This window comes from Vicugna pacos, chromosome 35 (genome assembly GCF_048564905.1).
Source record: "Vicugna pacos chromosome 35, VicPac4, whole genome shotgun sequence".
NCBI lineage: Eukaryota > Metazoa > Chordata > Mammalia > Artiodactyla > Camelidae > Vicugna > Vicugna pacos.
Window position 1 is genome coordinate 21,696,812 of NC_133021.1, and position 17,928 is coordinate 21,714,739.

At 36.0% G+C, this 17,928-nt stretch overlaps 1 protein-coding gene across 1 annotated transcript in view; it reads left to right on the plus strand.

Moving 5' to 3' along the window:
* The window catches only part of GPR158 (G protein-coupled receptor 158), a 298,552-nt gene that overhangs the window by 138,443 nt on the left and 142,181 nt on the right, over positions 1–17,928 (plus strand). The window contains exon 3 of the mRNA XM_006208906.4: positions 2,527–2,629. Coding sequence (XP_006208968.2) covers positions 2,527–2,629 — 103 coding nt within the window. The remainder of the gene's footprint in view (positions 1–2,526; positions 2,630–17,928) is intronic.

Consider the following 17,928-nt stretch of genomic DNA (forward strand, 5'->3'; position numbering starts at 1 on the left):
TTATATTTGGTAATATTTATCTAATCAGGTAGATTTTTTAGAAACTTAATTTTTCTTTCAGCTCTATAGTTAACTTATATTAAAGAGGTATTCTTGTTCCAATAAACTTTCAGATCTGCCTTAAACATTTAAAATTCTCATCTGAGTCAGTGTTGCATTGCCAAGTGACATTACCAGGAATTTAGTGCTAATTGAATGAATAGCATTAACCTCCAAATTCCAGTGAAGCAGAATATTTAAAGTACACTGCTATATTCTTAGTGTCCAAGGCTTGTTTTACCTGGACATATCTTGGCCAGATGAATGTTTAGTTGGTATAACTCACAAGAAATTCCATGTTATGCACTTAGTATCACTGTCTAGTTAATTAAATAATGACATGTCACTGAATTGCTCTTCTCAGTATCCTTTGCTTTGTCCTTTCTGCCTTACCTCTTAGCCTCCTGAGGAGGGTCCCAAGTCTCACCACTATTTCCTTCACTGCCTACAGGCACTTCCTTAATGGTTTAGTCTTCTCTCATGGCTTTATCTGTTGTCTTTAAGCAAATGAATCCCAAATTATACAGCCCAGACATCTCTCCTAAATTCCATACTACTTTATCAGACTGCCTATTTGATATTGAGAATTAAATTTCAAATAGACACTTCATTAACATTTGTAAAACTGAATTTCTGCTCTTTTCTCCAAATCGACTTCACCTGCAGCCTTTCCCGGCTCAATGATGGCATCTCCATTCTTAAGGTTGCTCAGACCAAGATCACTGGAGTCATCCTTTATTCTTCTCTTCCTCTTATACCCCATATTGCACCTGTTAGGACATCTTGGTAGTTCTGCCTTCTTCAAACTGGACCTGCAGCTGACTGAGTGATTGTTCTTACAAAGTGAAAAATAATAATAAGGCTTTAGAGAAGTTAGGAGAAGTTAGAATAATAAGGCTTTAGAGAAGTCCACATAGTTAGTAAGTGATTAAAGTCAGAATTCAAATATGTATTTTCTGACTGACCACAAATAATATGATCTCTTCATCATACTAGTGCTTCTCTAAAGTAATTGTTGTAATTGCCCTTTTGTTTATACAATTCAGAAATACGATCTGACCCACTATATGACTGGGCCTTTATAAATAGTATGTGTTAATTCATTCAGGTCCTTTAGGAATTCTCTAGGCACACAATAGTTATTTCATAGATACTTGCCAACTCAGTTGAACTGCCTGGTGCTCATCTGCTCTTGTATTTTGCTCTGGGGGAAGAACTGTGTTTTCAATTGAAAGATATAATTGGGTACGTGGGTGTTGGGTGGGGTAAAAAAGGGGGGTATTAATTATATAAGATACTCAAGAAGGTATTTTAGAAAGCTCTTTTTTCAAAGGTTTTCTTGGTATAATATGTGAATTTAGAGTATGTATTAGCTCTTGCTACCTTACGTATAAATGCTTTACTATTTGCTGGAGTTTTCAATGATATGCAGTAATCAATCTTGTTGCCAGTCATTAAAACTTAGATTGTAGGAGCATTATTTAGATAATTTAGAATTTTCTCTCAAGGGCCTTTGTATCAGAGGGACACTTTATAACTTTTAAATTCACTAAATTCCTAGCTCCTTTAATAGATTATAATGGCTAAAAGGCAAAAAGGTTGAGATCTTGTCAGAGAGATATCAGAAAAGAAGTTTCAGTGTTGATTAAATTCTTGAAACACTGCTTTACTGATAAACTGTATTTTAATAGAAGTTATTCCATGCTTATGTAATTGAATGTAACAGAAATCAAGTATGTTACACTGAATTTTGCTAGGGTTCAGTGATATAATTGAAAGAAGCCAATATTAAGCTTTAGGGAGCTGTCCATTATGTGTATCTGTGTAACATGTTTGGAAAGCCAATCATTGTTTTTCTTCTTTTTATGTGCATGTAGAACATTTATCTATGAAACAGATTTTAGGTAAAAAGCACTTCGGATTATTTAAAAAAAAAGTCTAACTTTTTTTTCTCTTCTAAACTTACAATTTAAAGTTTACTTGCTTTGTTATTCCATCAATTTGTATTTTTTATTTGGAGGGTGAAATTTGATAAATACTTAATTCATGGGCAGTTTCCACATATTAGCTTCTATATATCTGTCTGTCCATCTAGCTACTTACCGACCTTTGCTCTGGTGGAAATATTTAGCACGGAATCACTTAGAATATTCTTATAGGCTTAGGAAATGTCTCTTAAAGCAGTAAGATGATATTTGAGACATTGAAAAAACCTATGTCTATAATTACTTCCTATGGCAATTGACTGAGATATAGACGTATGGCAAATGCAGCTGTAACGGCATATATTTAGAAAGGAAACTCAATTTGCTACTTCTAAAAAAAGTCTGTTGGCCAACAAACCTAAAATAAAAGTTCAAAAATGGGATATTTTATTTCTGGAAAGTATGGTAGTTCTGTTACCAGTTGCAATGACAGATAGCTGTGCATCTTTATACTGTGAAATAGACTGTGATCAACTGTATTGCTGTCTTTTCTGTTTCATAGTGTATGCCAATTAAAGGCCTAGGATTCGTGCTTGGAGCCTATCAGTGCATTTGCAAAGCGGGATTCTATCATCCTCGAGTCTTCTCAGTGAACAACTTTCAGAGTAAGTGCTGTTTGCTTCTGTGCATATGTGTGAATACATCTAATATCTACCATAATTAATTACTCAGATTTTCTATTAACCTTGTGGAGCAAGATGATTACCTTCCCACTGGTTTGGCATTGTTTCATCACTTAAGGAGTGTTTTGCTTCAGTTTGTCATCTCCAGTCCTCTGGATTACCACCAGAAAATGTGTTTGCTTTAGGCATATTTTCATTTTCAATGCATTTTAAATGCCTGAAAATATTGTAGCTACTCAAATAAGACCAATTGGGATTCACTTATTGAGAGCTGTTGCATAAAATTCCTAAAACTAATATTGCTAGTTTGCTTATTTATTTATCAATCTGTTCATATGTTAGGTCTCTACACTACATGAAGAATTTCCACAAAGTTAATATCTTAAAGCAACACAGTCTTATTATCACACAGTTTTAACTGGTTAGCTTTTCAGTCAGAGGTTAGCTAGTTCCTCTGCACAGGCTCTCACTGGGCCAAAATCAGGGTGCCGCCTGCGATGTGCTCAGATCTGAGGCTCAGGGTCTTCTTCCAGGTTCATTCAGGTCATTGGCAGAATTTGGTTCCTTGCAACTGTATATGTATGAGGTCCCCTAGATGCCAACCTGGGCTTAACCTTCAGCACCTAGAAGTCTCCTCAAGGCCTAGTCATGTGACCCTCTCAGCTTTGCGCCTTACTTTTCAAGGCTACCAAGAAAATTTTCCCAGTCTGTTCAAGATGGAGTCTCCTGTAATGTAATCGTGGGAGTGACTATCCTATCACTTTGCCATGTAATGTAACCTAATCGAAGGAAAGGCTACCCCGTTATATTTATAGGTCCACCCACACTCAAGGAGAGGTGATTATACAGGGCAGATACAGGCTATCTCATTTTATTGTACTTTGCTTTAGTGCACAGCAAACATATTATACTTTTCTTTTCTTTTCTTTTTTTAACAAATTAAAGGTTTGTGGCAACCCTGTGTTATCAGATGATGATTAGCACTTTTTCACAATAAAATATTTTTTAATTGAGGTACATACATTATTTTCTTTAAACATAATGCTCTTGGGCACTTAATCGACTATATGCTGTATGCATAACTTTTATATGCACTAGGAAATCAAGACATTTGTGTGACTTGTTTTATTGTGGTTTTACTTTGTTGCAGTGGTCTGGAACCAAACCCACAATATCTCTGTGGTGAGCAGGTACTCCAGAATCAAAACTTGCTCACTTGATTATTTTTATCTTACTCCAGAAGATGTCACTGTTACAATTTGAATATTGACTTTTTACTCTATCTCTAGAGAATTCAATGTTGCTATATTGGCTTGTAGCCAACTGTTGGCTATAATAATTAAGAAGGAGTGTAGTGGTGAGAGGAGGAGTCTTCTGGGAAGTTAGGGTTGGGGGTTGCTAAGACTGAGGCACAGGTGTCATTTAGATAGTCAGCCATAAATCCTTGCCTGCAGGACTGTTGGCCTGTGTAGGAATTTGCATCTCTCCTAGGCATAGTTCAAAGGATACATTGAGATTCAGACCTGAGTGTCTTTCTCTGGCAAACTTGGTAGACAATTACAGATTTTTATTCCTGGTTTTCTCTTGGAGAGCAGTGTTCTTCACCTTGAGACTGTTTATACTTAACTTCTAGGTTCTGGAGGTGAGTAACATTTTGCTCTCTCCTCAGTCATGTAATTCCCAGAGTCCAGCCCTTGTTCTGAGAAGTAGGTGTTGTAGGCATAATTTCAAGATGGACTCCAAGATTCTGTTCCTATGTGTGCTTACAGTCCCTCACCTTGCGTGTGGGTGGGGCCTGTGAGTATAAAATGAGGTACTCACTCCCTTGCTAGGCTATGTTATAGCCTAAAATCAAAGGTGATGTTACAGTCACTCAAGTGATTACATTGCATTAAATAAGACTCCTTCCCATAGTAGCAGATTGGAGAGAGAGTCTAGTACCAGCTGTGAAGAAGTAAATTAGCTTGTTGTAAGAGGGCCATGTCGCTATGACCTGAGTGGCCCCTAAGAGCTAAGGGCAGCCAGCAAGAGTACAGGGACCTCGGTCCTATAAATGCAAGGATCTATAAATTCTTCCAATAGCCTGAATACATTTGAAAGAGGACCCAGATGAGAATATAGCCTGGTCACACCCTTGGTTTCCATCTAGTGAGACCCTGAGCAGAGACCCCAGCTTCACGGGGCCACACTTCTGATCAACAGAACCTGGGAAATAATAGGTGTTTTAAGCCATAGGTCTTCAGTAAGTTATTACACAGCAATAGAAAACTGATACAATAGCAAGGATAACATATTTTCAGCATGGATATGCTTTTTCTCATGTGTATGTGTGTGTGCAGCCATGTGTGTGTTTACCAAACCATTCCTCACATTTATGGTCCAGACATAACATATGATTCAACACTGAAGGATTAAGGGAATAGGTTTTAGCTTATGTTCTGTGAAGGTATTTTGTGTCTGGTTTACCCACATTTGTTCTCAGCTCCCACTATGTGACTGAAATAAAACATCTAAATATTGTAGAACCAGAGAATGACTATGCCATTTGCTTATAACACAACCGGGAGAAACTAGTTAACCTTTAACAACTTATCTTTATTTAATTTGCACACTCCTACTTTCTTCCTTATTTTAAAAGTCAGTGTTTTTCACTGGACCTACTCTCTCTAAGAAGAGGCTGCTTCTCTGCGGAAGTCCAACCCCCATGCTGTACACACGGCAGCCCTAGAAAAGAGGCCACAGCTTTCAGAAAATAATCTATATTTGGACATAGCTGCGATTCAGCTTTGACCTCAGCACATACTTAACTAGAACTAGCCTGCCTCAATGACAGAACAGGAAGCTAACTGCATGTTATAATTTGAGGTCAGTGAAGTGCTCTTTGACCAAAAATAACTTTCCTGATGGCCAGTGCCAGGTTGCATGAAAATCTAACATGGTTCATTCCTTGTCCTAAAGAACACAAAGTATAACTCACCAGGGTCATCTACCAAGGACTCTCCAAACATTTAAAAATATTTTTGTTTATTGTTAGACTTATACCACATATCTATGTGTTTTAATATGTTATAACAGTTTTTAATCATAGTATCTAAGCAATTTATATGTGCAGTTGTTTTCGTATGTTCTTGAGGCAGTTTCCATAAAGTAAGGAATGACCACATTTATCCCTTGGGCCAAAGGTAAAGAAAGTATTGAAAACCCAAAAAATGAGAGAACACATGTAAGACAGCTAGCATAGTAGACGATATATAATAAGTGTTCATAATATGTAGTTAAATAAGCGAATAAGGAAACAAACACACGTACATCAGTGATACGTATAAAGAGATAATCCTTAAGTACCACTGGTATTTAGCACTTTGCCTCACATATTTTATTATATTAGGATAACCAGTTTTTAGAAGCAGAGCTCTTGGAGTAGGAATTCTACATGGGTCTGCAGGAAGATGGGACAGCAGGTCTGTAATAACCAGTGCTGCACTGAGAAGGGCAGTAGGAAGAAGTCTTGGGAGTTAGAGGCAACAGGAAGAAATCGGTTGCTTGATAGCGAAAATGGGACACAGAAAACAGAAAAGGATGTACCTCAAAGATAAAACTTATTTAATTTATAGCTGTAAATCTAGAAAAAGGCCTGACATTCCCAAACCTATAATAGTCTTTTATCCCATTTGGAGAGAGGAGCTAAGATGTGATGATCTTAGAGAAAATGTCGAAGAGAGTGTTAAACATCCTGTTAAAATATGAAGTGATTTAAAAATCTTTATTTAGACCTAGGCCCACAGTAAACAAAGGGCTTGTAAAGATCAACATAGATATGTTCAGACGACTTGATTTAAAATTGTGCCGACAGCCCAGAGACTGTTTCTAGCGTCTCTCTTTAAATTGGTGGTCATATGAGAGCTAATAGGATCTGACATCTGGATAGTAGCAGGATTTTAGAATAACCAAGTCCTGATGTGTAACTGTCTCCTCAAATCCAGGCTGTTCACTTCCAGGTTGATGAAATACAAGCTTATGACAGGCTCATCTTCCTCAAATCCATCTGCCTCAGTACAAACTCTGTCCTGAGTAACATCTCTTTTCTCTTGTATGTGGGACACATCACCAGCCTCTCAGTCTTACCTCTCTTGCCTTTGGGATCCACTTCAGCTCATGTACATTCCCAGATAAGCCCAACTTACAAATGACCTGCATCTAAAAGTGACAGTCCCTGCTTTGCCACTTCTGGTGCTGTTGATGGCAAGAGGAGAAAAAGGCCAGAAAAACTCAGACGCTTTTAAAATGTGTAGTCTTGGAGGAAAAGAAAATGGGCAACTCTTTGAAAGCAGGTACAATATAGGGATGCAGAGCTCCAACCAAACTGCTAAGCAAGGCTAGCCTATCTCTGGGATGGGCATCTTTTTTGTTGCTCATGGGCCTCACACTGCTTACCCCTCTTCTATTTCATGGCTGAAGAGCTGGAGGTACGTGGTTTTTTGCAGATGAAGACCAGCATCAGTCTCTAGTCCAGTCCCAAAATATAACACTCAGTCCTCCAAAAATCTTCCTTTCTCCCCTACTAGCTGAAATTTTACTTTCTTTGATTTTTTCTTTATTTATGATTTTTATTTATTTACATTATTTTACATTATTAGGCTTCTAATTAGAGATTCACTTACATCAACATTCAGCTTCCCCCAAATCAAAAACCTCTGGCAGGGAAATTTGACTGTCAGTCATTCCTACATTAGCTCACTGTAATAGGTGGAGTAGTGCCCTCCAAACCCCAAAAGATGTGCATGTTCCAATTCTCACAACCTGCAAAAATGTCACTTCCCATGGGAAAGGGGGAATTTTCAGATGTGATAAAATTACAAACACAGAAGTGGCGAGTTTATCCTGGATTATCCTGGTGGGTCCAGTCTAATCATATAAGTCCTGAAAAGTAGGGAGCCATTCCCAGCTGTGGGCAGAGACATGCAAGGACCCAGGAAGGGTCAGAGAAATGCTGCATTGCTGGCTTTGAAGATGGAAAAAAGGGTCCAACAGCCAAGGAATGTAGGTTGCCTCAAGAAGCTGGAAAAACTGTACACTAGAAATTGACACAACATTGTAAACTGATTATACTTCAATAAAAAAAAAAAAAGCAGCAGCAGCTGGAAAAGGCGAGGAAATGGAGTCTCTCCGGGACCCTCCAGGAGGGAAAAAAATTCAGCCTTGCTCACAGCTTGATTACAGGCCACTGAGACCCATGTCAGGTGTCTGAGCTATAGAAATATAAGAATGAATTTAACTTTAGCTGACTCTTAGACTACACAGCCTTAGGGGCACTGACCCCTGCGAAGCTGAAAACCCTTGTATAACTGTATAGTCGGCCTTCCTTATCTGTGGTTCCACATGCATGGATTCAGCCAACCACGGAGCACATAGTGCTGCGGTACGTGTTTAGTGAATAACATCCACATGTAAGTGAACCTGTGCAGTTCAAACCCGTGTTGTTCAAGGGTCAACTGTATATTATATTTCACATAAGAAGCAATATAGATTTGGGTAAGACACCAAGTTTGTGATAATTTGTTACAGCAGTAATAGAAAACTAGGACACTCAGTATGTTTGTTTTCACTCCTGCACATTCCAGTATTCACTGTAGGCCTAGTGTTTTTTTTCTAGAGGAAATTAGTCACAATTCCAAGTGATCGCTGACTTAGACAGTTCATAACCTAGTGGGCTTTCTGTTTTCGAGTGGCCTTGGAAACAGACGGGTTGAAGTCTTATCCCCACTTACTAGCAGGAGACGGGGGAAGTTTCTCATATAGTCTGAGACTCTCCCCTTATTCATAAATCAGGAGTAGTGAAATCTCTGCCCTTGGGAGTTATGAGGAGGAATTGAGGTCACATATGATATCCCTCAAATTATAGTGATTATTATATGAGTGAATATGGAGAATGTAGTCCTTATTTATTTATTGTACTTATGTATTGAGTGTTGTGGGGATTGAATAAGTTGTCTATAGGCAAAAAAAAAATCCATTCATGTTTAATAATTTTTTAGTTCAGATCAAAATTGTTCCAAGATCTGAGGTAGTATTTTTGTCCAAAGAAAAATACTACTAAAGTCACTTATAAGAAATAAAAAACTAGAAGATAGCAGAAAAATAAATATAAGATATATGTGTAAGCATATAGAAATACCGGGAAAGACTGACTATTTCATAGTGAGAAAATAGAAATTAAAAAATTTTTGTACTGGGCTTTATTTTGAGTTTATTGTTACAGCTAGCCATCCATGATCTAAGTACATGAACGTATATTAGCTAATCCCAATTTTAGGATATGCAAATATATATTCATATCCAAACAGTAAGAATCTGTTTGGATAGCAGTGTAAATATAACCACAATCTGCTAACTGTACTCTCCCTGTGACTGTTACAAATATTGAACCAAATATGCACAGAAATCTCCTGAATGTGTTGGAGCTACTCATGTGCATGTAACTATTTCCGCTTAATTTCTGGATGTGATTTTATCAAGCCAGAGACTGGTGGCAGATTGCTTCATCATTCTAAACAGATGAAATAGCGAACAGCATATATATCATCCCATGGGTAGCTCACTGCAGCATTTTAACTCCAAACATTGATTGATGAATATGTTCCCTCCAGTTCTAATGAAAAATCAAATATGTGTATGGGAAGGAAGAAGATGTTTACCCTAATAATGATTTCAGATGAGCATTATTTGTATGCAGAGTTGATGCTGAATTCTCAATGCCTGGCTTGATTGTTTGTTACTTCCAGCGGAGTTATGTTCGTTGTCTGTGACTCATCTTTTTCTTTCATGCCTGTGGAATGGAAAGAAGAGGAGGTTGTGACATGAAAGCACATGGGGCTGGTCTTGCAAAAGTCCAAGTTTATTCTTCTTCTGCCAGAACCAGTTCCTAGCACTGAGGGCCACAATACTTCCAAGAAGGCTCCTCGGATCGACTGGTTTTTTGATTGATTTATATATCTGAAAATCCATCTGTCAAAAAATATTACAGGGTGCTATGTGCCAGACAATGTTTCGAACTGGAGAAAAGGAAGTGGGTAAAAAAAGTGAGGCTTCTAAGCTTCCAGGAAAAACCCACATCTTCCCAAAACAAATTGCAATACCCACAAACAACAAATGAGGGTAATCTTCAGTAAAATACAACTTACTGTCCAGTGTTAGTAAAGAGGTCAAATGTAAGAGCCTTAAGGTTTAACTGGCCTTAAAGGGTAGGCATGATTTCTATCCAGATACTCAGTTGTCCAAATGTTGCGTTTTTGCTCTTGTGAAACTGGCACTTAAGAATCCTAATCTGCAAAGTCCTTAGTATTATACTGATATTTCTACATAATGTTTAAACTATGAAGACCTGAAATGTATAACTTCTGCTTCAGTTCATCCTCCCTCCTCAAACTCTTTCCTCATTCTTTTTTAAAACAGAAACTTTTCTTCCATAAAACAGAGGAAGAAAATTTTCTGGAGTACATTTTGAAATATGTACATAAGATATAAAAATGTAGATATATTTTGATGTATCAGTTACTTCTATAATTTATATAGATTTATATAAATCAGATACTTCTATAATTTATTCCCAGGAAATTCAATCTAAGTGATTAAGAAAGAATGTATTTTTTAATCAAAAAAATAGAATAGGAAGAGCAGGAAAAAAGTGCCCTTTTAATTTGCTCATTAGTTAAATCTTTAGAAAATTTTAAAGAAACTGGTATTTTTTAAAAAACTGAAAAGCTTTAGTGTTTTATCAGCAATAACTGAAATTACCACTTGGGTTTTTATCTTAAATGAAATTTCTCAATGTGTATCCAATGTAATTGTTTTTGGCAGCAGGCATTAGAAATGTAAGTTTTCTAATGTTACATTCTAATTCCATTTGCAATTCCCTTCAAAAGAAAATATGGTATTGTTGAAGGAAAAAGTTTAAGATATCACTACTTAATATCATGTACAACTTTTGTACTTAATATTATGGACAACTTTTAATCAATGAGTAATGCAATTTATTCTTTGCTGAACTTTTTTGTGGAAATAGTTATGGCTGTCTAGGAATGACAAACACTATTAACTGAAATTCATTTTTAATAAAGTGATAGGATGTCTAAGCAAGTTATTTAGAACTCTATCTCTGCATTTCAGGGGGTTATTTTGAATTGTCTAATTTATTTCAATAGAAGATTTTTAAAAATCCCCAAATGGGGTGAAATATGTAGAATGGCATTGTTAATAGTATTAACTGTCCTAATCTTGTAAGAATATCAGTAAGCAGTACCCAGTTTAAAAAGAGCAGCATAAAGATGAGGGACTCACTAAGAAATCATCTCCATTTCCTGGTTTAATGATATAAAGTACTTCCATGTAAAATAATGTGGCCAACAGTAACATACAGATACACAACTGCGTGTTTATTATATGAGTTTAATATACATTATTTTTCAACAGCTGTATATTTGCTGTGTGTTACAGTCTTAAAAACTTGCTGATTTATAGTCTATAAAACAAAAACCTTATAAAACACAGCAAAACTATAGACTGATCAGAAGACTGTTTTGGGGGACTAGGAAAAATACTTTGTTAATCATGTTTCAGATCAGAGACTAGAGACATGGCACCTAAATGCAAGACATGATCCCAGATTTCATCCTGGATGTGTAACAGTAGCTGCAAAGGACATCACTGTGAGAACTGGTGAAATTTTGATATGGACTACTCATGAAAACACATGGTGTCAATATTAAAGTTCCCAATTTTGATAACTGTAATGTGGTTTTGTATGAGAATCCTCTTTTCACAGAACATAGAAGCTGAAGTGTTTATGGGTAAAGAGACACACTATCTCAAATGGTCCAGAAAAAATAGTATAGAGATAAATTTATAAACATTTGTTTATACATTGAGAAAATGTGAGTGATAAAGTAAATGCTGAAGAATGTAAATATTTAGTGAATTAGTAAGGAATATTACATTTGGTAGATTTAAAGTTCCACGGTGTTACTTTGATACACTTGTACATTGTAATATGATTGTCATTGAGCCAATACTGAATCACATTACATCATTATAGTACAATATTTTTGTGTATATTCCTTTTTGTACATCAGATCTCTATGACTTATTTACTACTTCTTACAAGTCTGTAGCTTTAAATACCATCAGTCCTATCCCCCCACCTCCTATTGCTGGTAACCACCATTTTATTCTGTGTTTTATAGGTTTGACTTATAGATTCCACATAAGATTCCATATTGGTGTTACCATATAGTACTTATCTTTCTCTATCTAACTTATCTTGCATCACATAATGTACTCAAGTTTCATCCCTGTTGTCACAAATGGTAGGATATCCTATTTTCTCATGGCTGTATAACATTCCATTATATATGTATATAATATGCTGTATATTTTTAATCCATCTACATGGGGTTCCTTGCAGCTTTTCAGTGCATTTCAAATTATATCAAAATTAAAATCTACAAAAATAGAATTTTTAGAATTTCAGAGGTCTAAAAGTTTTCAGTAATTGTAGCATTGGTGGGTTAATGAGGTCTTTGGGATTTGGAGCAAAAATTCCTTTTTTGCTGATTGCTATCCAGACGGTCCTGGTTTTAAAATATTTGTTTTTATTATGTTTTTATTATAAAGACAATGTACACATTAAAGAAACTTGGAATGTATAGAAAAGTAGAATTTAAAAAGTCATTTGAAAGTCTATTGTTCATTTAATTCTGTAAGTTTATAGTTTTTGTTCAATTAATTCATTTTTATTTATTTTTTTCTTTTTGTTTATTTTTTATTTTTTAACATTTCTATTGAGTTATAGTCATTTTACAATGTTGTGTCAAATTCCAATATAGAGCACAATTTTTCAGTTATACATGAACATACATATATTCATTGTCACATTTTTGTCTGCTGTGAGCTACCATAAGATCTTGTAAATATTTCCCTGTGCCAAACAGTATAATCTTGTTTATCTGTTCTACATTTTGAAATCCGTCTGCCCCTTCTCACCCCCCACCCCCTTGGCAAAACCACAGGTTTGTATCCTATGTCTATGAGTCTGTTTCTGTTTTGTATTTATGTTTTGTTTTGTTTTGTTTTTTAGATTCCACATATGAGCGATTTCATATGGTATTTTTCTTTCTCTTTCTGGCTTACTTCACTTAGAATGACATTGTCCAGGAGCATCCATGTTGCTGCAAATGGCGTTATGTTGTCAGTATTTATGGCTGAATAGTATTCCACTGTATAAACATATAGGCAAAACATTATCTGACATACATCTCAAAAATGTTCTCCTAGGACAGTCTACCCAAGCAATAGAAATAAAAGCAAGAATAAATAAATGGGACCTAATTAAACTTACAAGCTTCTGCACAGTAAAGGAAACTTAAGTAAAACAAAAAGACAACTTATGGAATGGGAGAAAATTTTTGCAAATGAAACCAACAAAGGCTTGATCTCCAGAATATATAAGCAGCTCATACAACTTAATAAGAAAAAAAACAAACAACCTGATCCAAAAATGGGCAGAAGACCTAAACAAGCAATTCTCCAAGGAAGACATACAAATGATCAATAGGCACATGAAAAAAATGCTCAATATCACTAATTATCAGAGAAATGCAAATCAAAACTACAATGAGGTATCACCTCACACCAGTCAGAATGGCCATCATTCAAAAGTCCACAAAAGACAAGTGCTGGAGAGGCTGTGGAGAAAAGGGAACCCTCCTACACTGCTGGTGGGAATGCAGTTTGGTGCAGCCACTGTGGAAAAGAGTATGGAGCTTCCTCAAAAGACTAGGAATAGACTTACCATGTGACCCAGGAATCCCGCTCCTGGGCATATACCCAGAAGGAACCCTACTTCAGGATGACACCTGCACCCCAATGTTCATAGCAGCACTGTTTACAATAGCCAAGACATGGAAACAGCCTAAATGTCCATCAACAGATGACAGGATAAAGAAGCAGTTTATAGTTTTTATATAAATGTCTGTATATATGGTCTGCCTAAAAATTTGACATTCTATTCATTTGAAATATAATTTTCTAGAACATAGTTTGTTACATAGAATTCCACTGAGTAAATGTACTGTGGTTTACTTAGCCATTCTAAAGTTTATATTTTTACTAGTTTATGTAAATGTAAAATGTATAAAAAATGTCCAGAAAGTTTGTGTCTTTCTGATGTCAATGTGAAAAATTACGGTAAGCAAATAGGTTAACATATTGTTTACAAATTGTCACAATTTATCTTGATGGGCTCATGTTTACAGGTGAATGTTTTAGATTCACCAGACATCCTGAGATGCTACTATAACCTTCTCCCAAAGTCCTCTGTATTTTTGCTCAGGGCAGCATAATTGATCACCCATATAATGAACTGAAAATCTGCTATTGCCAAAGCTAATAGCTCTCCATATTTGCCATTTGTCTTTGGAAAGTATTTATCTGAAAGTTCCAAGTCTCACCTTTGTTTTCCGGCTTTGGCAAAGCAGATTGGGATTCTGTGTATGGAGGATGTTTTAAATTGCTAAATTATCATCCAAGATGATTTCCAAACAGATTTTCCTATAGCTTCCAAAGACACCTGTCATAACTTATATTTTTAGTGTATCTTTCTAATTTATGTCTAGCATGTTTGTGTCTAACATCTATAATTTTGAATAAATTTTGATGCATAAGTGGTTTGAGAGCATGAAGAAAGATTTGAATTGAATTTTTTAAACTATGTTTTTGTATTATAGATCAATTAATTTATTCTTTTGAAAGAGCACTCTCATTATCACCAATTATTTGCTGAGTATCCAGCATGTATAAATTTTTTTTATATTTGCTTATTTGTTTTTTTATTTGTTTTTTCTCTTAACACTTTTTTATTGAGTTATAGTTATTTTTACAATGTTGTGTCAAATTCCAGTGTAGAGCACAGTTTTTCAGTTATACATGAACATACATATATTCATTGTCACATTTTTTTTCGCTGTGAGCTACCACAAGATCTTGTATATATTTCCCTGTGCTATACAGTATAATCTTGTTTATCTATTCTGCATATGCCTGTCAGTATCTACACATTTTGAACTCCCAGCAGCATGTATAAATTACTGTCTTTGGTGCTGAGTGTATAAAAAGGTGTATAATCACAGTCCCTGGTCTCTAGGAACTTAAAATTTTGAACCATTATAAACATAATATACCATTCAGTAGGTTAACCAAAAGCCCATTATTATTACCTAATAGCAGTATGATTTCTACTAGCTGTGTATATTTTCTTGTCCTAGATAGAGAACTTCAGCATAAACTAATAAAATATTTTTGGAACCAGAAAATTATTTGATCATGCTTTGTATCCTATAGGAAACACTAAATGTAAAGGCTCTATCCTTAATTTTAACTTTCTTGAGCTTTAGAAGTCATCTCTGACTTTCAGTTTTGCTTTTTCTTCAATTACGCTTTCTCTTCAATTTCTTTCTCTCCATTTTAACACTTTGTGTCCCTTATAGAACCTCATGATTTTGTTACCGAACGCAAGTTCATGTGCATGACACACAGTGAGGCCAAACAATTCTGCAATGTCAGAGTTTGGAGCAGAGGAAGGTTTTCTGCAGTGCCAAGCAAGGAGAACAAGTGGCTTCTGCCCCTCAAAACCCTGAACTCCTCAAAAGGTTTCAGCTAAGCCTTTTTAAAGTCTAGCTGAGGGAGAGGCATCCCAAAGTATGTGCACAATTTTCCAATTGGTTGATGACGATCAACCCTTAGGCACTAGAAGGTCTGGGGGCTAGATGCTCATGATCATCAAGTAGTTAATTTCTTCCATTTGGTGGTGGTTTTTAGCATCTGGAAAAACTCAAGAAATATGCATGAGATAATAGTATCAAGGTACTTGCAGAGAGGAGCTATAGTAGAGGATATGGGGGAAGGGTCTGTCCCAGGAAGGCCCCATAGGGTCATGTTTGGTTGCAATTTTTTGTAGTAAAATAAGTGAAGGCAATTATTAAAGAGAAAATTTCTCATGATAACACTTCACTATTTGACATTTGTGAGTTGCTCTTGTGGTTATTTTGAGTACAAAGGATAAAATGTGACCATTATTTACTTTCTAACAAATTGCTTTTTATCCATGAATATTGAAATACTCACTTAGCCAGCATAACTTAGTACTACCCATATCAGGAAATATAGAATTGTTTGGAGTTATGTCCATTTCCAACCTTATATCTAGCTGCTACTATTTCAGTAGACATAATACCTGTTCACTGTTATTTCAGCCCTACTTGAGGAAAATAATGGAGTCTGTGGGCTTCTCTGTGGTATGTCCTGTACCCATGATCGTATTTTATAGCCCCGTAATTTATATTGGGTCTTTTGTAACTTTAGGTTGGAAAATAAAAATATAAAGCCATAGTCCTATTTTAGAGAGTTTACAGTTTATTGGGGATCAGCATATAGATCTATGGAACTCTAGCAGTAAGCACAGTAGAACACAGGCAATTAACAATAGTCATAAGAGCTTGGAGCATTGGGAAGAGAAGTGAACACAGACAGAGTGGATCAGTCGTGAAGAGTTCTCTGTGTTGGTATGGATCTCGGGTAATGTTGGTAAAGAGAACAGTGGTGCTGGATAGTTGCATTTGGACAGCAGGGATGAACTAAGCAACAGGACTACCTGAGGTTCTTGTGTTCCTGAGTTCTACCTCCCGTTCTCTGCTTCAGTAGGTTGAATCTAAACAAGCAACTGTCTCTCCAGGAAATTAGAATTGGGGGACATGGCAATCACTATGAAAGAACTTTCATTTATGTGAATGACAAATTATATCAATGTAGAGGAGGTCATAATTAAGAAAGACAAATGTGCAACACAATTGGGTTAGTGAAAGAAATGTGTATCTTTCATATGCAGAAATGGTATATAAGTCTGATTTAGGAATAAGATTTTCTAATAAGGAAAGAAAGGCTAATTTTAAATATATATAAACAGGATTTAATTATATGCACTTAATATACACAGAATAAATTTCACAGAGAATGTACTCCATTTATAATTGCAGAAGAAAATGTTTTCTTTTTCTTTTTCTTTTTTCTTTTTAATCCTTGGATAAGTCTTACAAAGAGAAAACAAGTAACTGATCTTAAACCCAAATGTTTAGAATGTGGCAGGATGTCGTATGGGTGTTTGACAATACAAATATCAGTTGTTGAATTTGGAGAAATCTGAGAAAAGAAACTGTTTGCCTTCTTTTTTTTTCCTAATGTGAAATTAAGGTTTTTCCTTTGGTGATGATGTAAGCTCACTGAGAGTCCAATTTGGGTAGTTTGATCAACCCACCTTATTAGCATATCTCACCATACTGCAATACGGTTACAATCTATACAATAAAAAGGGAAGTGGCCAGGGTTCTGCTCTTTAAACATGATAGTTTAGACTGGGAGCAATTCACTGCATCCTCTGCTATCTTTAACAAATGGATTGAGATGTAGTATTTATAAAGGAAAGAAAAGGACCACAGGCAAGAATAAACTACTTCTACAAAGTAATTTGCTTTGTGAATGTGGAGGAAAGTGTTTAACCATGTAATTCAAGTGTCTGTGAGACAGACGAGTTCTAGGGTTGCTCACCTCTCTAAGTCTATGGTCAGTGTGTTGTTCAAATCGTGTTCTATATGACTTTGGAACTTAGAAGCTATCTCTTTTTTGTCCCCTGCATCACATACTCTTGATGTATCTCAGATTTTGCCCACTATGATAGTTACAGGGCATGCTACCAGTGTCTCCCCTCAAGTGTCCCTAGAATTTCCTTTTCTGCCTCAGGGCTTCCTCTGAAGCCCTCTTAGATTGCTCAACCCCTTGTCCAGGAGTGTTGGAGAAACTGAAGTCCCCTGGGAACAACTATCAACCAGTGGGATTGGCAGTTGCTGTATAAATGCTCCCATCCCTTTGGAGAGACAATTCTGCAGGGTATTGTATGCAGTGTGTAGAGAGCTCCCAGGAAGATTGAGCCCACATTACCCACAGTGACATCCAACTCAATAATGTACCTTTTATTACCTTTTTTTCTTCATTGTCTCACTCTACCTCACCCTTTTAGGAAATCACCTTCCAAATCAGTTATCTGTACCCAGATTGTTATCTCAGGCTCTGCTTTTGGTGGACCCAAACCAAAACAGCAGCTTTAGCTTTTTGATCAAGTCATTTAAATCCAGAGAAAATATTTCTTTGTTGGTTGGTTGCTTTTCTGTTAAACCTTT